The sequence below is a fragment of the Macaca thibetana genome, chromosome 7 (assembly GCF_024542745.1).
Source record: "Macaca thibetana thibetana isolate TM-01 chromosome 7, ASM2454274v1, whole genome shotgun sequence".
Classification (NCBI taxonomy): Eukaryota; Metazoa; Chordata; class Mammalia; order Primates; family Cercopithecidae; genus Macaca; species Macaca thibetana.
The window spans coordinates 128,937,708-128,964,397 of record NC_065584.1 but is presented as its reverse complement, the minus strand read 5'-3'; the positions used below and the strand labels follow the sequence as shown (position 1 = coordinate 128,964,397).

Genomic DNA, 26,690 nt, shown 5'->3' with positions numbered 1-26,690 from the left:
CCCGGCTTGGGCAACAAAGCGAGACTTCGTCTCAAAAAAACAAAAAAACTATGCATTTTTTAAAAACACCCAAATCACAGTTAACGATTTATACTTACCATTTTTATTTGCTGGTGAAAAAAAGTTGAAGACAGGTGAAAATATGGTCCCCAACAAAGTAGTCCTTGGAGGACTGCCAGAGGAAGGATTATCTTCTAATTTTCCATTTTGTTTTACATGTTGATTTGTCATTTCATAACTACCAGCTTCTAAAAAAGAAATAAGAAAAGAGTCATGATCTAGAAAACACTGACTTTCAGAAATGTGTTATAAATCATTCATTACAGAAATAACTTTTTCCCTCAAAATACTTCACAAAAGCTAATTAATGTTCAGGAGAGCTTATTAAAGAAACACTGAGGTAAATTACTTGTAAGTCAAATGCTCTTTATGTATCAATGTGTTTATAACGCTAACATTTACTGAGTTTTTTCAAAATAGATTTACACCTATAGACTGAAAGGCTTCAAATCAACACAGTATAACACAAAATGAAGAAAATTCTTTGTAAGCAAGCAAACTAGCTCCCACCATCTAAAACACAAATAATTTTATTTTTGTTTGCATTCTGGGATAGTTCTAATTCATAAAACCTTCCCTCACATCTGTTTCTATCTAATGAATGACAGCTAAATGAATAGAGGCAACATAACTCTACTGAAGCAGAAGGCTATATATAGCAGTGTCAAAAATTACTTATGGATACTGAGGCACCATCTCAGAGTGGCTAGGGAGAATAATTTTAAGTTTCCTGTAAATGAAAATGTTCCACAGATCTTTTAAAAATATAAAAGTAAAATCAATCAACTGTTCTAATTAATCATCCTCTGACTTTCCACAACTTTTGATGTCTACAACACTTATTTCCTTCTTTGCTTTGGTTCTTCTAACTTGTTTCTTTCTCTATTTTGTCCCCCTTGTCTTGTCTCAGTCTTTTTCTCCCTCCTGGTTTGTTTTTTCTAACAATAAAGATATATTATTGCACTGGGCAGAGACAAGGGGAGAAATTACAGCTGTGTTTAAGATAGCATTGGTTAAAACAGTACTCCATACTCTAAAGCAGGGGTCCCTAACCCCATACTTGCTGATACCAGTCCGCAGCCTATTAGGAGGTGCACAAGCATTAACGCCTGAGCTCTGCCTCTACTACCTTATCTGCAGATAAGCTGCTGCATTAGATCCTTTTAGGAACATGAACCCTATTGTGAAATGCACATGCAAGGGATCTAGGTTGTGCGATCCTTATGAGAATCTAATGTCTGATGATCTGAGATGGAACAGTTTATCCTGAAACCATTCTCATCACTGTCAGTGGAAAAACTGTCTTCCACAACACTGGTCCTTGGTGCCAAGAGGTTGGGGACTGCTGCTCTGAAGTGTTATTCTGTATAGCTGTCTCTGCTTTTCCTTAATGTTTTTCTCCTTCTTTTTGACTTTGAGGAGTTTCTCTGCTATACAACAAGGTATTGACAGAGTTTATCAACAGTGGCACTATTGTCATTTCAGTCTGATAATTCTTTGTTTTGAAGAGCTGTCCTGCGTATTGTAGGATGTTTAACATCTCTGACATCCACCTGCTAGACCCTAGTAGCCACCCCTCCACATGTTGTGACAACCAAAAAGGTCTCTAGATATTGACAAATGTCCCTTGGAGGAAAAAAATCACCCCTAGTTGAGACTAAGTGATATAAGTCCCCTCTGAGCTTTTAAGTAGAATAATCTAGGAAGAAATTTGGTACGTATTTCAATTAAATTAAGTCACAATTATTATTGCTTTAAGAAATGAGTTTATTAGATGTCCAAAATATTGACCCACATACATTTTTATGCTGAACAGCACAAAGGTATATAGTTACTCTACCTTTACTTACTTTAATTCAAAGTAAGATTCAAATTAGCACATTTTAATTTCACTTCATGTTACTAATAATACAAAGATTACAAAGTTAAGGCAAAAATTACTCAAAGTAGTTTTGTTTTGTTTTGAGACAGAGTCTCACTCTGTCACCCAGGCTGGAGTGCAGTGGCACAATCTCGGCTTACTGCAACCTCCGCCTCCCAGGTTCCAGTGATTCTCAACCTTCAGCCACCTGAGTAGCTGAGATTACAGGCATGCGCCACCACGCCTGGCTAATTTTTTGTGTGTGATTTTAATAGAGACAGGGTTTCGCCATGTTGGCCAGGCTGGTCTCAAATTCCTGGCCTCAAATGATCCGCCGACCTCGACCTCCCAAAATGTGAGGATTACAGGCATGAGCCACTGCACTCGGCCACAAAGTAGATTTTTAAAAATAGGTAAGAAATGTGTCAGGTGAGATCTCTGCTTACACCTAAATAAAACAGTATCTAAATATTAACAAACCTCCATTTACTTGACTTTTCCGTCTTACTCGAGATATCTGTTTGTTAGGTTTTTCTCCTGCTCTTGGTGTTGACGTGATCAAATTGTTATCTATATCACGTTCAATTCTACTCCGTTTTGAAGGATTTTCTCTCTCTTCCTTAAGATATAAGAGAAAAAAAACACACTAAGCACAGTCATTCTGCCTTATAGGTTACAATATTAAAATGAAAAAATATGGTATAATATACTTTCCTCTGCTTTTCATATCCAGGAAAAACAAAATGCAATTATAAGTAATACCAAACAGTAGTAGAAAACACAGAAAAATTTTGACAGGGTTGTAAAAGTATGAATGCAATTACAATATACAAATATAATTACAGCATCCCCACAATTCAGATCCCTTCCCCAAGGTCCATTAAGTTTTCCATGCTATCAAAATATTGAAGTATTCAATGTGCTCTGAATCTTCAAATGCTTCCCCTCATTTTTAGAACTGTCCTAAAGAATACAGATCATTTCCTTAAGCGACTCAGGGTAGGAGAGATAGCCCCACTGAATGTGCTGGCAAGTCACATATTGCCAAAAATAGGGGGTGGGGATAAAGGTGGGGCCTGGCACTGCCACACCCCCACTGCCTACCTCAATTATTTAATTGTCAGAATAAATAGCATAGAGTCTATCCCTTAATAAAGCTATTTGCTGCCTTATATGGGGCAAGTCCACATGACCAGTTTATACTATTCTTGCAGTATTAATGGACTAAAATAGTACACTTTCAGCCATTAGGATGATTTACGTTTCTCTATTTTTTTATATATATATATATGTTTTCTAATTTGAAAATTTTGTTTGTTTTTTGTTTTTTTTTTTTGAGACAGAGTTTTTCCTCTGTTGCCCAGGCTGGAGTGCAGTGGCATGATCTTGGCTCACTGCAACCTCAACCTCCTGAGTTCAGATGATTCTCCTGCCTCAGCCTCCCAAGTAGCTGGGATTACAGGCGCCTGCCACCATGCCCAGCTAATTTTTGTATTTTTAGTAGAGACGAGGTTTCACCACGTCGGCCAGGCTGGTCTTGAACTCTTAACCTCAGGTGATCCACCCGCCTCAGCCTCCCTAAGTGTTAGGATTACAGGCGTGAGCTACCGTGCCCGGCCTCATTTGTAAATTTTTTCTAGAGTCACAGTCATATACATGAGTGATTTTTTTTTTCTTTTTTTTTTTTGAGACAGAGTCTGACTCTGTCGCCCAGGCTGGAGTGTAGTGGCACGATCTCGCCTCACTGCAACCTCCGTATCCCTCCCGGGTTCAAGCCATTCTTCTGCCTCAGCCTCCTGAGTAGCTGGGATTACAGGTGTGCACCACCACACCCAGCTAATTTTTGTATTTTTAGTAGAGACAGGGCTTCACCATATTGGTCAGGCTGGCCTCGAACTCCTGACCTCGTGATTCGCCTGCCTCAGCCTCCCAAAGTGCTGGGATTACAGGCATGAGTCACAGCACCTGGCCACATGAGTGACTTTCTAATATTACTATAATACTGCCCTACATAATTCCTTGCTGTTTTAATGAGACTACCTGAAATCTTTTGGTAAGGATTAGATCTTCAATTGTATATATTATATATAATTGGTAAATATAATCAACATTCTTATCTCTACTTTTTTGTATTTAATGTTTTTACCCTACAGCAACTAATAAAATACACTAATAAACATTTTCTAAAAGTTGAACATTGCTGTATTATTTCTGAAACAAAACTTCGCATTGTAAATGGTGAAAATTACAATAGCATACAGTACTGCCTCAGTGATCCACAATAAAATCCTTCAAATTCTGACTATGTACTGTTCTCCTATATTTTAAAATGAGGATCGGGAAGCCTCCTATCACAAACATGGAATCTTCACTATCAAAAAATACAGGAGCTCTCTTTATAAAGTCTTCCAAGAACAGAAATAATACAGCAAAGTTTCAACTACATTAAGTCCTAGTCTCCCCCTGAAATTTCCTAGTACAGCTGCTATAAAATACATACATACATTCCCGAAAACCTTGCATTCTGCAACAATAAAAGAAACAAAGCTTATGGAAAAAATGGGTCCAGAAGGGGAGAGAGGTATGTTGGGGCAGATTAGTTTATGCCCCTGGAACTTTGTAACCATAGCACTAACAAAAACAATGATTGGAGCTGGGCTTGGTGACACACGCCTGTAATCTCAGCTACTTGGGAGACTTAGGTGGGAGCCCAGGAGTTCAAGGCTGCAGGGAGCTATGATTGCACCACTGCACGCCAGCCTGGGCAACAGAGAGAGACTCTGTCTCTAAAACAACGATTGAATTGGCCGGGCGCGGTGGCTCAAGCCTGTAATCCCAGCACTTTGGGAGGCCGAGACGGGCGGATCACGAGGTCGGGAGATCGAGACCATCCTGGCTAACATGGTGAAACCCCGTCTCTACTAAAAAATACAAAAAACTAGCCGGGCGAGGTGGCGGGCGCCTGTAGTCCCAGCTACTGGGGAGGCTGAGGCAGGAGAATGGCGTAAACCCGGGAGGCGGACCTTGCAGTGAGCTGAGATCCGGCCACTGCACTCCAGCCTGGGCGGCAGAGCGAGACTCCGTCTCCAAAAATAAATAAATAAATAAATAAAAAATAAAAAATAAAACATAAAACAACGATTGGGACCACGAGAGAAAACTTGGACATCCCTACCCAAGTAAGGCAGCTAAGAGAGCTGGAATGCTACCTCAGGGGATAATAAAGGGTACCAGAAACAATGAAGTAGAAACCGGGGCTTATGGGAGAAGTGAAGTTTAAGCTAGAGGGCTGCTGTTAAGTTGGGCACAAAAGGAAATGCAAACGGCCACATGTGAAGAGTCCCTGCTAGACCAGGGTGCACCTCTCTGGAGAGGGAATGTCTGCTGCAGATTATCACTTTTAATTAAAAATAAAAATAGGCCAGGCGCTGTGGTTGAAGCCTGTAATCCCAGCACTTTGGGAGGCCGAGGCGGGCGGATCACCTCAGGTTGGGAGTTCGAGACCAACCTGACCAACATAGAGAAATCCTGTCTCTACTAAAAATACAAAATGAGCCAGGCATGGTGGCGCATGCCTGTAATCCCAGCCACTTGGGAGGCTGAGGCAGGAGAATCACTTGAACCCGGGAGGTGGAGTTTGTGGTGAACCGAGATAATGCTACTGCACTTCAGTCTGGGCAACAAGAGCAAAACTCCATCTCAAAAAATAAAAATAAAAATAAAAAAACAGGTGAAAGGACTTGTGCCTATGTAGCAGCTGAACTGGAGGCTTTTTACTTTCCTGATGAAGAGAATATCAAGTTCAACTCTAATTATTCAGTTTGTTGTCTGGTTTAGAGGGAAATCATCTACAAACCAATACCTCCGCACCATGTTATTGATACTACACCCCTATTTACCAATAGTGAGTAGGCTAAATAGTATTGTAGGGGCACCACATATTGTTGCAGAACAGACTATAATGCGGTCACTTGAGAACACATTCAAATACTTCAGGTTACATGTCTAAAATGGAAGAGGAAGCTTATTAAGGTCAAGACTAAAATTCTGCAGTCACTGACAGTAAAATCCTACTCTTCAGAATAATTCATTGAAATGCCTCATGATCCAATCCTTTCCCCCCCGCTACCCCCAGTAGAGACACGGTCTTGCTATGTTGTCCAGACTGGTCTTGAACTCCCAGCGCCAAGCAATCCTCCTGCCTCAGCCTCCCAAACTGTTGGGATTACAGGCATGAGCCATGGTGCCCAGCATGATGATCCAATTCTGAAAGACAATTTGTCACCCAATCCTAGTCTTTTGTGAACATTCAACTGTAAAATTTGGGTATACTTTGAACATGGTAGGATTTTTTTTTTTTTTTTTTTTTTTCAGACGGAGTCTCGCTCTGTAGCCCAGGCTGGAGTGCAGTGGCCGGATCTCAGCTCACTGCAAGCTCCGCCTCCCAGGTTTACGCCATTCTCCTGCCTCAGCCTCCCGAGTAGCTGGGACTACAGGCGCCCGCCACCTCGCCCGGCTAGTTTTTTGTATTTTTTAGTAGAGACCGGGTTTCACGGTGTTCGCCAGGATGGTCTCGATCTCCTGACCTCGTGATCCGCCCGTCTCGGCCTCCCAAAGTGCTGGGATTACAAGCTTGGGTAGGATTTTTTAGAAGAAGAAAAGGAACTAGGAAAGACAGTTTCTACAATACTATGTAAGTTGTTTCACTAAATACAATAATCCTACAATGTCTTCTCTAAAATCTGCATTTTTCTTTCTTTTTTTTTTTCTTTTCAAGGAGGCAGGGTATCTTTCTGTCACCCATGCTGAAGTGTAGTAGCACAATCATGGCTCACTACAGCCTCAAACTCCTAGGCTCAAGCATTCTTCCTGCCTCAGCCTCTGAAGCAGCTAGGAATACAGACACATACCAACATGCCCTGTTAATGTTTTTATTTTTTGTAGAGATAGGGTCTCGCTATGTTAACCAGGCTGGTCTCAAACTCCTAGCCTCAAGCTATCCTTCCACCTCAGTGCAAAATTTGTATTTTTCAAAGTTGTCTCTAAGATAGGTAATTAAGGGGAAAATCGTGGGAAGGTGGTGTTCTTAAATATATGAATCTCCATGTAAATACAGAGAACTGAAGAGGCAAGAAAAACCCATAAGCAACATTTACAACAAAACCAGAAGACAAGGTATCCCCCATAAACTCAAAAACGCAAGCAGATGAGGACAAACCAACAAGCACAATAACTAAATGTCCATATACACCAGTGCAAAGGAAAACAGAACTAAGCAACAAGTGAGGTGGCACACCTGAGAACAGAAGCCCCAAATACCTAACACGTAGGTAGTCACTGGAAACCACAGCGGACCACTTTGACGATAGCAAATTAAATAAGGGGGAGGGGAGTTGGGGAGCTGCTGTCCAATCCAATAGCATAACGGGTCTATGGCTAGAGTTGAAATGACAGGAACAGTCTGCTCCTATGAACTCTTGAAACTGACCAACTATGGCCCCTTCTAGAACAAGTTTCCATACTCAGGGGGAAGTACTGGGAGTGGAATCAAATGTGAGGAGGGCAGGCACAGAAGAGAGAAAAGAAACAGAAATCCCAAATAAACACGTGGTAGAAACACAAGACAAAACTCAAAAAACATCACTAATATTTTAAAAACTACATAAAAACAAAATTTGTTCAAAAAGATACCCTGAACTACACAACTTTCTGAAAATTCAGAAAAACTAATTTCACATAAAAATGAGCAAGAAAGTGTAGATATCAAATCCCACACAAAACTATTATAATTAAACATACATGGAGCAGAATAATACCTCTATAAAGAACACATGTCAGAAAAACATGCACAGGGAAAAGAAAAAAATGATAATCTTCTATTTCAAAATCAGATAAAATACATTAAGAAAACATGAGGCCGGTGTGGAGGCTCACGCCTGTAATTCTAGCACTGTGGGAGGTTGAGGCAGGAGGATCACTTGAGGCCAGGAGTTTGAGATCAGCTTGGGCAACATAGCAAGATCCCATTTCTACACAAAAATTTAAAAATCAGCCAATCGTGGTGGCATGTGCCTATAGTCCCAGGAACTCAAAAGGCTGAGGCAAGAGGATCACTTGAGCACAGGAGTTTGAGACTGCAGTGAGCCATGATCATGCCACTGCACTCCAACCTGGGTAACAGGGCAAGATTCTGTCTCAAAAAAAAAAAAAAAAAAAAAAAAAAAAGGAAAGAAAATATGAGACATACAGCAGAGGAAGAAAAACTCAGAAACTAAGAGACAGAATAAAACAATTCAAAAATTTTTATAAATCATTTTGGAAATAAAGACTACACTACAAGGGGCCCGAGAGAGTAAACAAAGATTATACCTTTAAAAGAAAGAGGGTAACATTTTGTTTTTTTGAGAGCCACGGTCTCATTAAGTTGCCCAAACTGGTCTCAAATTCCCAGGTTCAAGCAATCCTCCCACCTCAGCCTCCTGAGTAGCCAGGACTACAGCTGTTGGCCCCCACACAAGGCAAGGGAGAAAACTGCCTTTTTTTTTTTTTTTTAAAGAAATGAAGACAGACACAAAAAGAAATGAAGAAAGTGTAAAAGCCAGGAGTGGCATGTCAATTCAAGACACGTTTTATTATTTTTTATTTCTTTTTGAGACAGAGTCTCACTCTGCCACTTAGGCTGGAGTGCAGTCAGTGGCTCGGCCTCCTGGGTTCAAGCAATTCTCCTGCCTCAGCCTCCCAAGTAGCTGGGATTACAGGTGCCTGCCACCATACCCAGCTAATTTTTGTATTATTAGTAGAGACGGAGTTTCGCCGTGTTGGTCAGGCTGGTCTTGAACTCCTGACCTGAAGTGATCTGCCTGCCTTGGCCTCCCAAAGTTCTGAGATTACAGGCCTGAGCCACCACGCCCAGCTCAATCTAAGAGATATTCTAAATTTAACAACTTTAAAAAAGAAGAAAAATTATATTATAAAACATTTGACAGAAACGCTTTTCATGTTGAAAGAAAATAGAATAACATTTGATGTAACCAAGAAAAAATGTGAGTTAAGGATTTTATATCCAGCAAAACTGATTTTCAAGCAGATAGGGCACTGTTATCAACATGCAAAAGCTCAGAATATGGTTCCCATGAGTCTTTGTCTTCTCAGACAGAGTCTTGCTCTTCTCACCCAGGCTGAAGTGCAGTGGCACAATCTCAGCTCACTGCAACCTCCACCTCCCGGGTTCAAGAGATTTTCCTGCCTCAGCCTCCAGAATAGCTGGGATTACAGGTGCCTGCCACCACGCCGGGGAAATTTTTGTATTCTTTTTTTCAGTAGAGACGGGGTTTCACCATATTGGCCAGGCTGGTCTCGAACTCCTGACCTCATGTGATCTGCCAGCCTCAGCCTCCCAAAAGTGCTGGGATTACAGGCATCAGCCACTGCACTCAACCCCATTAATCTTTTCCAAGGAATTCACTACAAAAATAAGCTTCAGACAATGAAGCTAAGACTAAGCATAAACATTAAGCACATCAAACGGATGGAGAACCTGTAGAACTAAGACAAATTTGAATAAAGGATAGCATGTAATGAGTATGTGCTCAAAAAATGTAGATATAAAACTAAGAAAATTGGTGAGAGATACATACTAAACGAAGTTCTGCAGGTATCCGATAAACAGTACCAGATAAAATCCTAAATGCATTAAGGAGTGAACACTATAATGGAAAATATGTGAATACATATAAAAAGATCTTTGTGTTAAGTACTTTTTTTTTTTTTTTTTTTTGAGACGGAGTCTCGCTCTGTCGCCCGGGCTGGAGTGCAGTGGCCGGATCTCAGCTCACTGCAAGCTCCGCCTCCCGGGTTTACGCCATTCTCCTGCCTCAGCCTCCCGAATAGCTGGGACTACAGGCGCCCGCCACCTCGCCCGGCTAGTTTTTTGTATTTTTTTTTAGTAGAGACGGGGTTTCACCGTGTTAGCCAGGATGGTCTCGATCTCCTGACCTCGTGATCCGCCCGCCTCGGCCTCCCAGAGTGCTGGGATTACAGGCTTGAGCCACCGCGCCCGGCCAAGTACTTTTTTTTTCTTAGATTAAGTTTCGCTCTTGTTGCCCAGGCTGGAGTGCAATGGCACAATCTCGGCTCACTGCAACCTCCGCCTCCCAGGTTCAAGCCATTCTCCTGCCTCAGCCTCCCAAGTAGCTGGGATTACAGGCATGTGTCATCACGCCCAGCTAATTTTTTGTATTTTTAGTAGAAACAGGGTTTCTCCATGCTGGTCAGGCTAGTCTCGAACTCCCGACCTCAGGTGATGTGCCCGTTGTGGCCTCTCAAAGTGGTGGGATTACAGGCATGAGCCACCGCGCCTGGCAAGTACTTTTTTTTTTTTTTTTTTTAAAGACAGGGTCTTGCCCTGTCACCAAGGCTGGAGTGCAATGGCTCAATCTTAGCTAACTGCAGCCCCAACCTCCCAGGCTCAAGTCATTCTTCCACCTCAGCCTCCCAAGTAGCTGGGACTACAGGCACACACCACCAAGTCCAACTAATTAAAAACAATTTTTTTTTTTTTTTTTTTTTTTTTTTTTTTGAGATGGAGTCTCGCTCTGTCATCCAGGATGGAGTACGGTGGTGCAATCTCAGCTCACTGTCAGCTACGCCTCCTGGGTTCATGCCATTCTCCAGCCTCAGCCTCCCGAGTAGCTAGGACTACAGGCGCCCACCACCACGCCCGGCTAATGTTTTGTATTTTTAGTAGAGACAGGGTTTCACCATGTTAGCCAGGATGGTCTTGATATCCTGACCTCGTGATCCGCCCGCCTCGGCCTCCCAAAGTGCTGTGATTACAGGCGTGAGCCACCATGCCCAGCAAAAAACAAAATTTTTTTGTAGAGACGGGGTTTTGCTATGTTGCCCAGGCTGGTCTGGAACTCCTGAGATCAAGTGATCCACCCACCTTGGCCTCCCAAAGTGCTGGGATCACAGGTATGAGCCACTGCGCCTGGCCCCCTTTTCCCTGCTTTTTATTAAAGACAGGGTCTTGCTCTGTCACTCAGGCTACAGTGCAGTGGCACAATCTCACCTCACTGCAGCCTTTGTCTTGTGGGATCAAGTGATCCTCCCACCTCAGCCTCTGAAGTAGCTGGGACTACAGGTGTGTAGCACCACACTCAACTAATTTGTTTTTTTAAATTTTTTGAAAAGACGAGGTCTCATTATGTTGCCCAGGTTAGTCTTGAAAGCCTGGGCTCAAGCGATCCTTTCACCACAGCCTTCCAATCCCAGGATTAAAGGCTTAAGCCACAGTGCCCAACCTTGTGTGGGGCACTTCTACTGTGCTCTTACTAATTGTCTAGTTATACCTGCTATAATCTCTGTAACTTCATTATGATTTAGTAAATTATTATTTTGCAATTTCAAAATTTTTCTATATAAAGTAATGCATCACATAACAACTGGAATATGTTTTGAGAAAAGCATCTTTAGCGATTCCATCATTGTACAATCATACCATGTACTTACACAAACCAAGATGATATTATCTACCACACACCTATTGCTCCTAGGCAACCCACCCGCTCAGCATGCTACTGTACTGAATACTGTAGGGAATTATAACAAAATGTTAAGTACTCATGTACCTAAACACAAAAAAAAGTACAGTAAAAATATGGTATTATAACCTTATGAGACCATAAGGTGGTCCATGCTGACCTAAACATCATTATGTGGCACATGACTGTATATATACACATATGTGAAAACACAGGAAGAGTACTCTTCTGGTTTTGCTTTGCAATAATATATTTATTTAAAATACATTTATTTCTAAATTTTAAGTTTTACATAAAAGTTATTTCAGAATTTAGTAATATTTTAAAATAAAATTTGTGGCCAGGCATGGTGGCTCATGCCTGTAATCCCAACACTTTGGAAGGCCGAGGCGGGTGGATCACAAGGTCAAGATATCAAGACCATCCTGGCTAACACAGTGAAACCCCGTCTCTACTAAAAAATACCAAAAATTAGCTGGGCGAGGTGGCGGGTGCCTGCAGTCCCAGCTACTCGGGAGGCTGAGGCAGGAGAATGGCGTGAACCCAGGAGGCGGAGCTGGCAGTGAGCCGAGATCATGCCACTGCACTCCAGCCTGGGCGACAGAGCAAAGACTCCGTCTCAAATAATAATAATAATAATAATAATAAAGTAACTTTTTAATACTTAATAATGAATCATTAGATAAAAACAGGGAGGTTAGAAGAGCTGTGATTTCAATCTATTGCTGCACTGCTGAAAAATAAGAAACTGACATATCAGGATTCTCTGACTCACAATGCAGTAAATCTATTCCAGAGACTCTAGATGCAATTGTAAATAAGAAATGAAAGCATGATAAAGATATCTTCCTTTTGGCCGCATAAGGTTGTCTTATTACATCTTACGTAATAAAACATACTTAAATAGATGAGACATATTTAAATGGTGACAATTTAGTATACTGTCATTTGAGAATCATTCAGAGTTTCTTAAAAAGGAATTTAGTATTTTAAATATATACATAATGAGTTCTTTAAAAGCAAAAAATGGTTACAGTTTTTCAAACTAAAAATGAAAAATCCTCTGAAGAATCTTAAAGAGTAAGTTATCATACTGCATTGGTTGAAAAGGGGTAAACAATATCAGAGAGATAAATCTTTGCATAGTAGATAGTGCTGAAAGTCTGCTAGATAAAAAGTCAATAAAAGAAACACGCGCTCCCACTTTCCAATGCTAAGTTAAATCCACTGAATGAAATATTTATCTGCAAACATAAAAAAATAAGTATTATCTAGTATGTAGAGAATTGTACTTCTGTGCCTTATTAATGTGGCCGGACTTGGTATTTTGCCTGCATGTATTTATTTGATACCAGCACCAACTAATTATCAAAGATTTTTGTTACTGTGAATGCATGGTAACAAACACCAGTGGTGAATCTATTGGTTGACTGATTGATTGATTGTCTTTCAGTCCATTCTGGAACAACTTGTGTTAACATTTGTGCTAGCTATGCAAGATCAACGGTGTATATAGTAACTGGCACCTTAAGACAAATCAAGGCACTGAAACCCAATAGTCATTGTATTTTTTTTTTTTGAGATGGAGTCACCCAGGCTGGAGTGCAATGGCACGATCTTGGCTCACAGCAACCTCCACCTCCCGGGTTCAAGTAATTCTCCTGCCTCAGCCTCCCGAGTAGCTGGGATGACAGGTGTGTGCCACCACACCTGGGTAATTTTTATATTTTTAGTAGAGGTGGAGTTTCACTATGTTGGCCAGGCTGGTCTCGATCTCTTGACCTCAGGTGATCCGCCTGTGTCAGCCTCCCAAAGTGTTGGAATTACAGGCGTGAGCCACCAAGCCCGGCCCACTATATTCTTTACTGCCACGCTTAGCAACTTGGGAGAGCCAGTTCCTCTGAAGAAAGTTCTCTCTTCTTTTTTTTTTTTTTTTTTTTTTTTTTTTTGAGACGGAGTCTCGCTCTGTCGCCCAGGCTGGAGTGCAGTGGCCGGATCTCAGCTCACTGCAAGCTCCGCCTCCCGGGTTCACGCCATTCTCCTGCCTCAGCCTCCCGAGTAGCTGGGACTACAGGCGCCCGCCACCTCGCCCAGCTAGTTTTTTGTATTTTTTTAGTAGAGACGGGGTTTCACCGGGTTAGCCAGGATGGTCTCGATCTCCTGACCTCGTGATCCACCCGTCTCGACCTCCCAAAGTGCTGGGATTACAGGCTTGAGCCACCGCTCCCGGCCCCTCTCTTCTTTTTTAAAACAAAGACAGAGTCTCACTCTGTCACCCAGGCTGGAGTGCAGTGGTGTGATCTCAGCTTACTGCAACCACCGCCTCCCGGGTTCAAGCGATCGCCCGCCTCAGCCTCCTGAGTAGCAGGGACTACAGATGTGTACCACCATGCCCAGCTAATTTTTTGTATTTTAGTACAGATAGGGTTTCACCATGTTGCCCAAGCTGGTCTTGAACTTCTGAGCTCAGGCAATCCATCCTCTGCCCTCCTCAGCCTCCCAAAGTGCTAGGATTACAGGCGTGAGCCACCGCACCCAGCCTCAAGAAAGTTCTTGCTGAAGCCGTAAAACTGTTAAATCTTGGTCTTTATACATGGCTCACTCCTGCACTTTGGGAGGGCGAGGCAGGTAGCCTGCCTGAGCCCAGAAGTTGGAGACCAGCCTGCGCAACATGATGAAACCCCATCTCTTATAAAATACAAAAATTAGCCAGGTGTGGTGATGCAAACCTGTAGTCCCAGCTAGCTGAGGTGTGAAGATCACCTGAGCCTGGAAAATGGAAGTTAAAATAATGCAAGTTAAAAACAATAAGATATGCTACCCCTGCAGAAAGACTAAAGTTTAAAAGACTGACAATATCAAATACTGGTAAGAATGTAAGCAAGGGAAACTGTTTGAAACTGCTAAATGGAATGTTAGATGGTGAAACAGCTGGGCAGTTTCTCAAAAGTTAAAAAGTGTCTTCAACAAATGGAGTTGGGACTTAATGAAAATGAACATGTAAAATAATGAAGATGACTCCTTACCTCACACCATCTATAAAGATTAACTCAAATGTATCAAAGAGCTAAAAGTATAAAACTCATATAAGAAAATCTAGGGATAAATCTTTGTCACCTTGATTTTGCCAATAGTTTCTCGGATATAACACCAAAGGCACAAGCAACAAAATGAAAAATAAACAAAGTGGACTTCATCAAAATTTAAAAGTTCTGTGTTTCAGAAGGGGTCCACAGAACAGAAGAAAACATCTGCGTATCTCTGAAAAGGGACTTGTATCTAGATTATATCAAGAACTCTTGGCTGGGTGTGGTGGCTCACACCTGTAATCCCAGCACTTTGGGAGGTCAAGGAGGGCCGATCTCTTAAGCCCAGGAGTTTGATACCAGCCTGGGCAACATGGTGAAATCCTGTCTCTACAAAAAATACAAAAATTAGGTCTGGCGTGGTGACTCAAACCTGTAATCCCAGCACTTTGGAAGGCCAAGGCAGGCAGATCACCTGAGGTCAGGAATTTGAGACCAGCCTGGGCAACAAGGTGAAACCCCGTCTCCATCAAAAATAAAAAGAAATAGTTGGACGTGGTAGCACGTGCCTGTAATCCCAGGTACTCAGGGGGCTGAGGCAGGGGAATCGCTTGAACACAGGAGGTGGAAGTTGCAGTGAACAGAGATTGTGCCACTGCATTCCAGCCTGGGTGACAAAGTGAGACTCTGTCTCCAAAAGGGGGCATGGGAATTAGCTGGGCGTAGTGGCACATGCCTGTAGTCTCAGCTACTCAGGAGGCTGAGGCGGAAGTATCACTAGAGCTCAGGAAGCAGAGGTTGCAATGAACAGAGATCATGCAAAAACAAACAAACCAAAAAAAAAAAAAAAAACCCTCTTGCAACTCAATAAAAAAAATTATACAATTAAAATACCAGACATTTATCTAAAGAAGATATGTAAATGGACAAGACACACACATAAAAGATGCTCAATACCATCAGTCATTAGGGAAATGCAAATCGAAACCACGACATACTGCTTCACACTCACCAGGACGGCTATAATAAAAAAGACAAAAAATTTCAAGTGTTGATTGTCCTCAAGACAACTGGAATCCTCATATTTTGCTAGTGGGACTGTAAAATGGTGCAACCACTTTGGAAAACAGACTGGCAGTTCCTTAAAAGCTAAACACAAAGTTACCGTATAACCCAGCAATTCAAGCTCCTACCCAAGACAATCGAAAATAGATGTCCATACAAAAATGTATACATGAATGTTCACAGCATTCTTCATATAGTCAAAATATGAAAACAACTCAAATGTTCATTAATTGATAAATGGATAATCAAAATGTGGTATAGCCATACAACAGAATATTACTTGGCAATAAAAAGGAAATATTGATATAATACATGCCACAACATGGATGTACATTGTTTTTTCTTTTTTTTTTTTTAATTTTTATTCAATGTCCCAGGACACAACCCCAAGAGATCTTGAGAACAAACGCACCATGGATGCACTTTGACAACATGCTAAGTGAAAGAAGCCAGACATAATAGACTATGGTTTCATTTACATGAAATGTCCAAAATACAGCGAAATCCATAGAGACAGGAAGCAGATTAGTGACTGCTTAGGGCTAGAGAGGAAGGGGGAATTTAGGAGCTAGAGGTCTCTTTTGAGGGTGATGAAAATATTCTAAAGTTGAGGCAATGGTTGCACAATTCTGTGCGTGTACTAAAAGCTACTGAATTTATACTTTAAATGAATGAATGAATTATGCTACTATACAACATAATGCTGTGCCTATACTTTACTATATTATATACTTAAAGTTTTCTAAGACAGTAGATCATAATAATAAAGGGGCAGGGTAAACTCTGGTAGGTGACAGATACGTTTATGGTCTTGATGATGGTGATGGTTTCACAGGAATATACTTATCTGCAAACTCATAGAGCTGTATACATTAAGTGAGTACAGCTTTTTATATCAAAAAATAATAAGCAAATAAAAGCTTCTACATTCCAAAAAAATGGGTTAATTTTCTGGCTATGTAAATTATATCTCAATAAAGCTGCTACAAAGAAGTTAAGCATACATCTTATGATCCAGCAATATCAATCTTATTTATCCAAATATTCGTAACAACTTTATTTATAATAGCCCCAAAACAAGGCCGGGCGCGGTGGCTCACGCCTGTAATCCCAGCACTTTGGGAGGCCGAGGCGGGCGGATCACAAGGTCAGGAGATCGAGACCACGGTGAAACCCCGTCTCTACTAAAAATACAAAAAATTAGCCGGGCGCGGTTGTGGGCGCCTGTAGTCCCAGCTACTCGGGAGGCTGAGGCAGGAGAATGGCGTGAACCCGGGAGGCGGAGCTTGCAGTGAGCCGAGATCGCGCCACTGCACTCCAGCCTGGGCGACAGAGCGATACTCCGTCTCAAAAAAAAAAAAAAAAAAAAAGCCCCAAAACAGAAACAACTTAAACAGACAAACTGTGGTAGACTCACACAAAGGAATACTACTCCGGGAGGGGAGGGGAAGGAATAAACTACAGATACATGTGGTAACGCAGAAGAAACCAAAAAATGTATGTTGTGTGTGTGAAGGAAGCAAGATACACTGATTATAATCCTATAAAACTCTATCTATAATGACAGAAAGATCAGTGGTTGTCTCAGGTGCTATTGGATATAAAATAAGGATACTTTTTGGTCATGTGCATAAATCTGTCAGAATTCAAGAAAACATACACTTTGAACACGTGTATTTTATTGTGTTTAAGGTTGTTTATTGAGAAGTCAATATAGGAGGATAAATAAAATTCTAAAAAATAGATAGTTCACCCAAATGACAGGAAAAAAGAAACAAAAGATGGGACAAATCCAGAATACACAGTAAGATAGAAGACTTTAAACTCAAACATATTAATAATTACATTAAATATAAAGAGACAAAATATGCCAATGTAGGCTGGGCGCAGTGGCTCATGCCTATAATCCCTGCACTTTAGGAGGCCAAGGCGGGTGGATCGTCTGCAGTCAGGAGTTCAAGACCAGTCTGGCCAACACGGTAAAACACTGTCTCTACTAATAACATAAAAATTAGCTGGGTGTGGTGGTAGGTGCCTGTAATCCTAGCTACTCGGGAGGCTGAGGTAGGAGAATTGCTCGAATCCAGGAGGTGGAGGTTGCAGTGAGCCAAGATTGCACAACTGCACTCCAGTGAGGGCGACAGAGCGAGACTCTGCCTTAAAAAAAAAAAAAAAAAAAAAAAAAAAAGCCAATGTAAATATATATGTACACAGGTTTTATAAAGGCTGGAAAAAGATATATCATGCAAATACTGAGTAAGAAAACTATTTGGCTCTATCAATATCAAAATAAACTTCAAGGCCGGGCACGGTGGCTCACGCCTGTAATCCCAGCACTTTGGGAGGCCGAGGTGGGCAGATCACAAGGTCAGGAGATCGAGACCATCCTGGCTAACATGGTGAAACCCTGTCTCTAATTAAAAAAAAATACAAAAAATTAGCCTTAGGCCGGGCGCGGTGGCTCAAGCCTGTAATCCCAGCACTTTGGGAGGCCGAGACGGGCGGATCACGAGGTCAGGAGATCGAGACCATCCTGGCTAACACGGTGAAACCCCGTCTCTACTAAAAATACAAAAAACTAGCCGGGCGAGGTGGTGGGCGCCTGTAGTCCCAGCTACTCGGAAGGCTGAGGCAGGAGAATGGCGTAAACCCGGGAGGCGGAGCTTGCAGTGAGCTGAGATCCGGCCACTGCACTCCAGCCTGGGCGACAAAGCGAGACTCCGTCTCAAAAAAAAAAAAAAAAAAAAAAAAAAAAATTAGCCGGGCGTGGTGGCGGGCGCCTGTAGTCCCAGCTACTCGGAAGGCTGAGGCAGGAGATGGTGTGAACCCGGGAGGCGGAGCTTGCAGTGAGCCGAGATCGCGCCACTGCACCTCCAGGCTGGGCGGCAAGCGAGACTCCGTCTCAAAATAAATAAAATAAAATAAAATAAAATAAAATAAACTTCAAGACTAATATTACTAGAGATAATGAGATATATCATAATGTTAACAAGTCATACAATTATAAATACATGAAGCTTCAACATACATGAAGCAAATATTGACAGATAAGTGAAGTAGACAAATGCACAAAAATAGGTCATTTTAACATCCCTCTCTTAATAACCAATAAAACAAGCACATTAAATAAATAAGATAGACAACTATGCAGTCGCCATTCTTTTGTTTCTTTACTTCCTTAATAAACTTGCTTTCACTTTAAAAGAAGATATAGAAAATTAGAGTATTATCAACCAATTGGATCTAATTGATATTTATAGAATACTGCACTGAACAACTCCAAAATACACATATATTCCCAAATACATATAGAACATTCAACAAGATAGACTACATGCTAGTAAGTACCAAAAAACACCAAAGAAATCAAACTATACAGAGTATATTAATATTCTTGAATCAAAATGAATAATCCATGGGTCAAAACAAATCACAAGAAAAATAAAATAATAAAAAATAATGTATCAAAATATATGGCATATAGAGAAAGGAGTACTTTAAAATTCATATCTTTAAATACCTATATTAGAAAAAAAGAAAAGTGTAAAATTAATGTTCTAACCAAGGAACTAGCAAGCCACAGCCATAGGCAAAATTCAGCACACTAATTGTTTCACATGGGCAAGAAAGTAAAAACCTTTTTTTTGTACTTATAAATAGTTGGAGGAAAATACATAGAAAAAAAAAATTTCATGGCACACGAAAACTATATGAAATTCAAATACAGTAGTTTCCCCTTAATGCTCACGTGATACCTTTCAAAACCCTCCAGTGGTTGCCTGAAACCACAGATAGTACCAAACACTATATATACTGTTTTTTCCTCCATATATACACACCTATGATAAACCCTGAATTATAAATTAAGACACAGTAAGAGATTACCAATAAAACAGAATAATTATCAGCATCACTAGTCTTATACTCTGGGGTCATCATTAAGTAAAATAAGGATTAACTGAATACAAACAGCCTGGTATCTACACAGCTGATCTGATAAAAAAAAGAAAGCTACTAAGTGACTAACAGGAGTACAGCATATACATATGGATACTTGGGCAAAGGGATGGAGCAGGAATGATGCAAGATTTTACCATGCTACTCAGAAAGGTGTCTAATTTAAAACTTATTATTTCTGAAATTTTCCATTTAATATTTTCAGACGCTGGTGACCACAGGTAACTAAAACTACGAAAAGCAAAACCAAAGATAGGGGGAACTACTGTACCGGTGTCCAAAGCCAAGTTCATTCATTTATGTAGCCGTCTACAGTGGCAGTTGAAGTAGCTGCAGCAGAGACAATATTGTCCACAAAGCCTAAAATATTTCTTATCTGAAATGTTTATAGAAAAATTTTACTCATATCTGATTTAAGCTCTCATTTCTAGAAGCTACAAAAGTAAAAGTAAATCAGACTAAAAACAGAAAATACTGAAAATAGTGGAAATCAATTAAACAGAATGAACAGTTAATATTAAAAATCCCTTTGAACAAATAATGAAATTGATAAACCCAAGCAAAACTCCTCAAAATAAAGATCAATAATAAATTATCTAGATCAGGAATGAAAAGAAGAGTACCATTACAAATCCTATAGACAGTATTAAATTAATAAGTACCGACAAAATATGATGTCAAATAAATCAACAACTTAAATTCCTTGAAAACATGTATGACTAAAACAAACAAGAAAAGTTAAATAATCTGATCTATATTAGAGAAACTAAATTACAGTAAAAGATATCCCACAAAGAAAATTCCAGTTACATTTTAGAAATCCCACTCCAGAATTCACCAGTGAATTCTGCCAAATATTTAAGAATGAAATAATACCAATCAAACACAAGCTTTCAGAAAAGAGGAGGAACAGTCCTCAACTTGTTTTATGGCACCAGCTTAATCTTAATCCCAAAATTTAAAAACATTACAAATCAAGACAAAACTATAGAACAAGATCCTCCACGAACACAGATATAAAAATTATTTTTTAAAAAAATCCCCAGTAAATCAACTCCAAGTTATAATTTTCCATTAAAAAAAAATTTATGTACTACTCTACATTAAAAGAATAAGAGGGGCCTGCCACAGTGGCTCACATCTGTAATCCCAGCACTTTGGAAGGCCAAAGTGAGTAGATCACTTGAAGTCAGGAGTTCAAGACCAGCCTGGCCAACATGGTGAAACCCCATCTCTATTAAAAACACAATTAGCCGGGCATGGTGTCACGTGCCTGTAATCCCAGTTACTTGGGAGGCCAAGGCAGGAGAACTGCTTGAACCCAGGAGGTGGAGGTTGTGGTGAGCTGAGATCACACCACTGTACTCCAGCCTGGGCAAGAGAATGAGACTCCACCTCAAATAAATAATAAATAAATAAATAAATGAGAAATCTGAAGCCGAAAAGCCTTTAAAAAACCTCAACAACACAATAAAAACATTTCACAAATAGGAATAGAATAGAACTTTCACAAACTAATAAAAGATAACTAAGAAAAACATCTAGCTAACATCATACCTAATGGTAAAACAAATTCTCTTCCCCTAAGGACAAGGCAAGGGCGTTCGCTCTCACCGATTCTACTCAACATGGTACTACAGATCCTAACCAATGTAATAAGTGAAGAAAAAAATAAGTCCCAGTGATGAGAAAGGGTAAGCAAAACTCTCATTATTTGGCATATGACATAATTATTTACACATAAAACAAGACAGAACCCTAGTTCCTTTAGTGGAGAACAGTATTTAGAAACCAAGATCTGGGTGCTATGTGCACATAGTTCAGCAGACAGAGCAAGGAAATAGAATCATGTGCCACACAATGTTTTGGTTAACAGCAGACCACATATAGAACAGTGGTCTCATAAGATTATAATACTCTATTTTTACTGTACCTTTTCTATGTTTAGCTATGCTGAGAAACATAAAAACTTACCATTGTGTTATAACTGCCTATGATAATCAGTATAGTAACATGCTGTACAGGTTTGTAGCCTAGGAGCAAAAAGCTATACCACATAGCCTAGATAACTAGTAGGATATACCATCTAGATTCACGTAATTACTATGATATTCACATGATGACAAAATTGACAATTAATGCATTTCAGATTGTCAAGTGACACACTAAATATAAATATATGCCTGTGTGTGTGGTGGTGGGAAGAGAATGAATGAATATGAATGAATCTTAAACTGTCATTTCCTCCATAAATTCAACCAGTTAGTCTGAGTTGATTTTTTTTCATTCCATAAGTGGCAAATTACTTCAATTAATCAAGTAGCTAAAGAACACAACTAAAGAGACTTAATAAGGCTGGGCATGGTGGCTCATGCCTATAATCCCATTTTGGGAGGCTGAGGCAGGTGAATCACTTGAGGTCAAGAGTTCAAGACCAGCCTGGCCAACATGGTGAAACTCAATCTCTACTAAAAATAGAAAAAATTAGCCAGGCATGGTGGCACATGCCTATAATCCCAGTTACTCGGGAAGCTGAGACAGGAGAACCGCTTAAAACCACGAAATGGAGGTCACAGTGAGCCAAGATCACATCACTGCACTCCAGCCTGGGTGACAGAGCAAGACTCCGTCAAAAAAAAAAAAAAAAAAAAAGAAAGGAAGAAAATTCCCAAATAAAACTACAAAGTTTGACAAATCAGAGTTAAAGACTTTGAACAAAAGTCTTCATCTAATCATGTTTTTCAAACTAAGAAATGCAACCCACTGACATATTATCAAATCAATTTAAATACAATCACCTTCAGAAGAAGAAACAAAACAGAAAAATCAGAGCACATCACATAAATTAAGGGTGATTTTTGTTTCACATGTATGTATTAGCCATATGTTTCTTTTTGTAGACCACAGTTAAAAGGTCTAAAAACAGGTATTTCATTAAAACTGTATTCATATGGAAATTTATGATCCTTAACTATAACAGCATTTAGTTAAGACTAGAGGAAGGCCGGGCGCGGTGCCTCAAGCCTGTAATCCCAGCACTTTGGGAGGCCGAGACGGGCGGATCACGAGGTCAGGAGATCGAGACCATCCTGGCTGACACCGTGAAACCCCGTTTCTACTTTAATAATACAAAAAACTAGCCGGGCGAGGTGGCGGGCGCCTGTAGTCCCAGCTACTCGGGAGGCTGAGGCAGGAGAATGGCGTGAACCCGGGAGGCGGAGCTTGCAGTGAGCCGAGATCGCGCCACTGCACTCCAGCCTGGGCGGCAGAGCGAGACTCCGTCTCAAAAAAAAAAAAAAAAAAAAAAAAAAAAGACTAGAGGAAAAGGTCATTTTGTTATGGGGAAAACGCTGGAAATACCGTATTTGGAAAAATATAGAGATTCATGGTAGAAAACAAATGTATTTCAGTTGTGAGGCCTTCAATTATGTATTAGAAATCTCATTGTGCTAAAAAGCAGAAAGGCTGCACATGAACAATTCCTGAATAATCTTGCTGATAATTTCATACATCTGAAGTCTTTGAATCACAAATCTGTATTTGAAAGAGACCAAAGATTTTGTACACTCTGAATTATGTCACCCCAAAATTTATGTTGAAGCCCTAACCCAAATACTTCAGACTGTGACCATATTTGAAGATAGAGCCTTTAAAAAAAGTAATTAAAAGGGTTTTCTTGGCCAGGTGTGGTGGCTCACGCCTGTAATCCCAGCACTTTGGGAGGCTGAGGCAGGCAGATCACTTAAGGTCAGGAGTTCAAGACCAGCCTAGGCAACACGGTGAAACCCCATCTCTACTAAAAATACAAAATGTAGCCAGATGTGGTGGCACACGCCTGTAATTCCAGCTATCCAGGAGGCTGAGGCACGAGAAATCGCTTGAATCCACGAGACAGAGGTTGCAATGAGCTGAGATGGTGCCACTGCATTCCAGCCTGGGTGACAGAGCGAGACTCTGTCTTACATACACACACAAAAAAAGGAGGAAAATTTCTTCAGGTGGCCCCTAAAGACGTATGACCAGTGTCCGTAAAGATGCAGACACAGACCATCCACAGACCAAAGACTGACCGTGTGAGGGGCAGCCATCTATAAGTCAAGAACAGAGATCTAAGAAGGAAGCACGTTGGCCAACATCTTGTTCTTGGACTTCTAGACAGTGTCCAGCCACTTTGACAGAGAATAATAAAGGAGAAAGAATACAGATTATCAGTTAAATACATCTGGGTTTAAATCCTAGCAGTGTCACTTATTGGAGATGCAGTAGTATATAGTGGTTAGGAGTGTAGGTAAACTAGGCTCCAGCATTGCCGCTTAAAACTAAGCAACTTAGCACAAGTTATTATTTAACCTCCCTGTGCCTCAGTTTCCTCGTTTGTAATATAAAAGTAACAGCTATCTCATACAGTTTGTAAGGCTTAAATTATTACACTTTATTATTTATTTATTTATTTATTTATTTGAGACGGAGTCTCGCTTTGTTGCCCAGGCTGGAGTGCAGTGGTGCGATCTTGGCTCACTGCAAACTCTGCCTCCTGGGTTCACGCTATTCTCCTGCCTCAGCCTCCCAAGTAGCTGGGACTACAGGCGCCCGCCACCACGCCCGGCTAATTTTTTGTATTTTTAGTAAGGATGGGGTTTCACCGTGTTAGCCACGATGGTCTCAATCCCCTGACCTCGTGATCTGCCTGCCTCGGCCTCCCAAAGTGCTGGGATTACAGACGTGAGCCACCACGCCCGGCCAAATTATTACACTTTAAACACTGAGGACAGTGCTTGGCAAATAGTAACTGCTCAACAACTACAAGTAAGAGCTGTCACGGACATAGTGGCACACGCATATAGTCCCAGCTACTCGGGAAGCTGAGACAGGAGAATCGCTTGAACCTAGGAGATGGAGGCTGCAGTGAGCCGAGATCGCGCCATTGCACTCCAGCCTGGGCAAGTTAAGAGTGAAACTGCGTCCCAAAAAAAAAAAAAAAAAAAAAAAAAAAGCAAAAGCTGTCGTATTGGCCTTCAATGCTATTTTTTAACCTGGGTAGGTTATTATTATAATTATTGTTACTATTAACAGTTCAAGTTACCTAAATTCACTAAGTCTCAGTTGTTCTCATCTATAAAACATCAAAAGATGGTTAATATTCAATAGGTTTTAGCTGTGAACTGCTACCCAAATTTTGAAAAAGACAATGACGCTGTATTTAAGATACATACATAAGCAAGCATTGTCTAGATGCTCCACACAATTTTAGAATATGTGATTAAGAATATGGTTGACGACATTGTAGACAAGAAAGCAACAATAATTAAAAGCCATATAAGCTCATTAAGACTAATATGTGACAAATTAACCTTATTATTTACTCCTAATACAGGATTAGTTGTCTGGGAAAAGACAACTGTGGTTTCACTCTGATTTCAGTAAAGCATTCAAATATTAATTTCAATAATAATCTTATAGAATATGATTTTTAAAATCTGAGTTCAGTTACAGCACAATAAAGTGAATATGTAGCTGTATGAAAAACCTTACCCAAAAACGTAATTAATAAATAAGACAGTCCAGTACAGTGGCTCATGTCTGTAATTCCAGCACTTTGGGAGGCCGAGGTGAGGAGATCACTTGTGGTCAGGAGTTCAAGACCTGCCTGGCCAACATGGCAAAACCCCGTCTCTACTAAAAATGTAAGAATCAGCCAGGTATGGGGGCAGGCGCCTGTAGTCCCAGCTACTCGGGAGGCTGAGGCACGATAATCACTCGAACCCGAGAGGTGGAGGTTGCAGTGAGCCGATATTGTGCCACTGCATATCTTAATGTAACATCTTTGAGTAATGAGGCATTAATGAAAGATCTTAGATTTAGTTAAAACAAAAAAAGAAACTTGGACTAAAATTTCTATAGAAAAATCCTCCTGAGTGGCTGGGTACAATGGCTCACGCCTGTAATCCCAGTACTTTGGCAGGCTGAAGCGGGCAGATCACTTGAGGCTAGGAGTTCAAGACCAGCCTGGGCAACATGGTGAAACCCCATCTCTACAAAAATACAAAAATTAGCTGGGCACGGTGGCATGCACTACTTGGGAGGCTGAGAAAAGAGGATTGCTTGAACCCGAAAGGCAAAGGTTGCAGTGAGCTGAGATCATGCCACTGCACTCTAACTTGGGCAAGACTGGAGACCTTTTTTTTATTTTTTTATTTTTTTGAGACCTGTCTCAAAAAAAAGTCCTGAGTGTTCTAGTTCAAGGGTTCCCAGCCCCTGGGCCATGGAATGGTACCAATTCATGGCCTGTTAGGAACGAGGCCACAGAGAAGGAGGTGAGCAGTGAGCCAGCAGGCACTATTGCCTAAGCCCTATCTCCTGTCAGATCAGCAGTAGCAAATTCTCATAGGAGCACGAACTCTAGTGTGAACTGTGGGATCTACATTGTGTGCTCCTTATGAGAATCTAATGCCTGATGATCTGATGTGGATTAATTTCATCCCAAAACCATTAACCAAACCCCACCCCGGCTGACCTGGTCCCTGGAAAAACTGTCTTCCCTGAAACCAGCTGCTGGTGCCAAAACGACTGGAGACTGCTATTCTAGTTGACATGAGCCAAAATTTGCTGACCAACAGAGATTAAGCTACTAAAGAAGGAGACAAAGTATAATTTAACATAAAATCACATTAACAGAAACAATCCAGCCAGGCGTAGTGGCTCACACTTTGAGAGGTCAAGGCGGGCAAACAGCTCGAGACCAGGAGTTTGTGACCAGCCTGGACAACATGGTGAAGCCTTGCATCTACTAAAAAATACAAGGAATTAGCCAGACATAGTGGCAAAAGCCTGTAGTTCCAGCAACTTGGGACGCTGAAATGGGAGCATCACCTGAGTCGGGAAGTCGAGGCTGCAGTGACCTGTGACTGCACAATTGCACTCTAGCCTGGGCAATGGGAGTGAAAGAAACAATTCACTGTCAGAAGAAGTATGCTGATCCTTGAACAAGCTGGGTTTGAATTGTATTGGTCCATTAATACACAAATTTTCTGCCACCTCTGCAGCAGAAAGACCAACTCCTCCTCTTCCTCAGCCCAGAAGATAATCAGGATGAAGACCTTTATAATGATCTACTTCCACTTAAACAGTAAACGTATTTTCTCTTCCTTATGATTTTCTTAATAACATTTTCTTTTTTTC

General features: G+C 40.8%; 2 protein-coding genes across 4 annotated transcripts in view; both read right to left on the bottom strand.

Annotated features, from left to right (window-relative positions):
- EIF3J (eukaryotic translation initiation factor 3 subunit J) overlaps positions 1–26,690 on the bottom strand; it is a 670,767-nt gene that overhangs the window by 77,126 nt on the left and 566,951 nt on the right. The window lies entirely within an intron of this gene.
- The window catches only part of CTDSPL2 (CTD small phosphatase like 2), a 113,467-nt gene that overhangs the window by 43,406 nt on the left and 43,371 nt on the right, over positions 1–26,690 (bottom strand). For all 3 annotated transcript variants that reach the window (XM_050799516.1, XM_050799517.1, XM_050799518.1), the window contains exons 3-4: positions 2,402–2,540; positions 99–248 (exon numbers count right to left, since the gene is read on the bottom strand). In XM_050799516.1, coding sequence (XP_050655473.1) covers positions 99–248; positions 2,402–2,540 — 289 coding nt within the window. The remainder of the gene's footprint in view (positions 1–98; positions 249–2,401; positions 2,541–26,690) is intronic.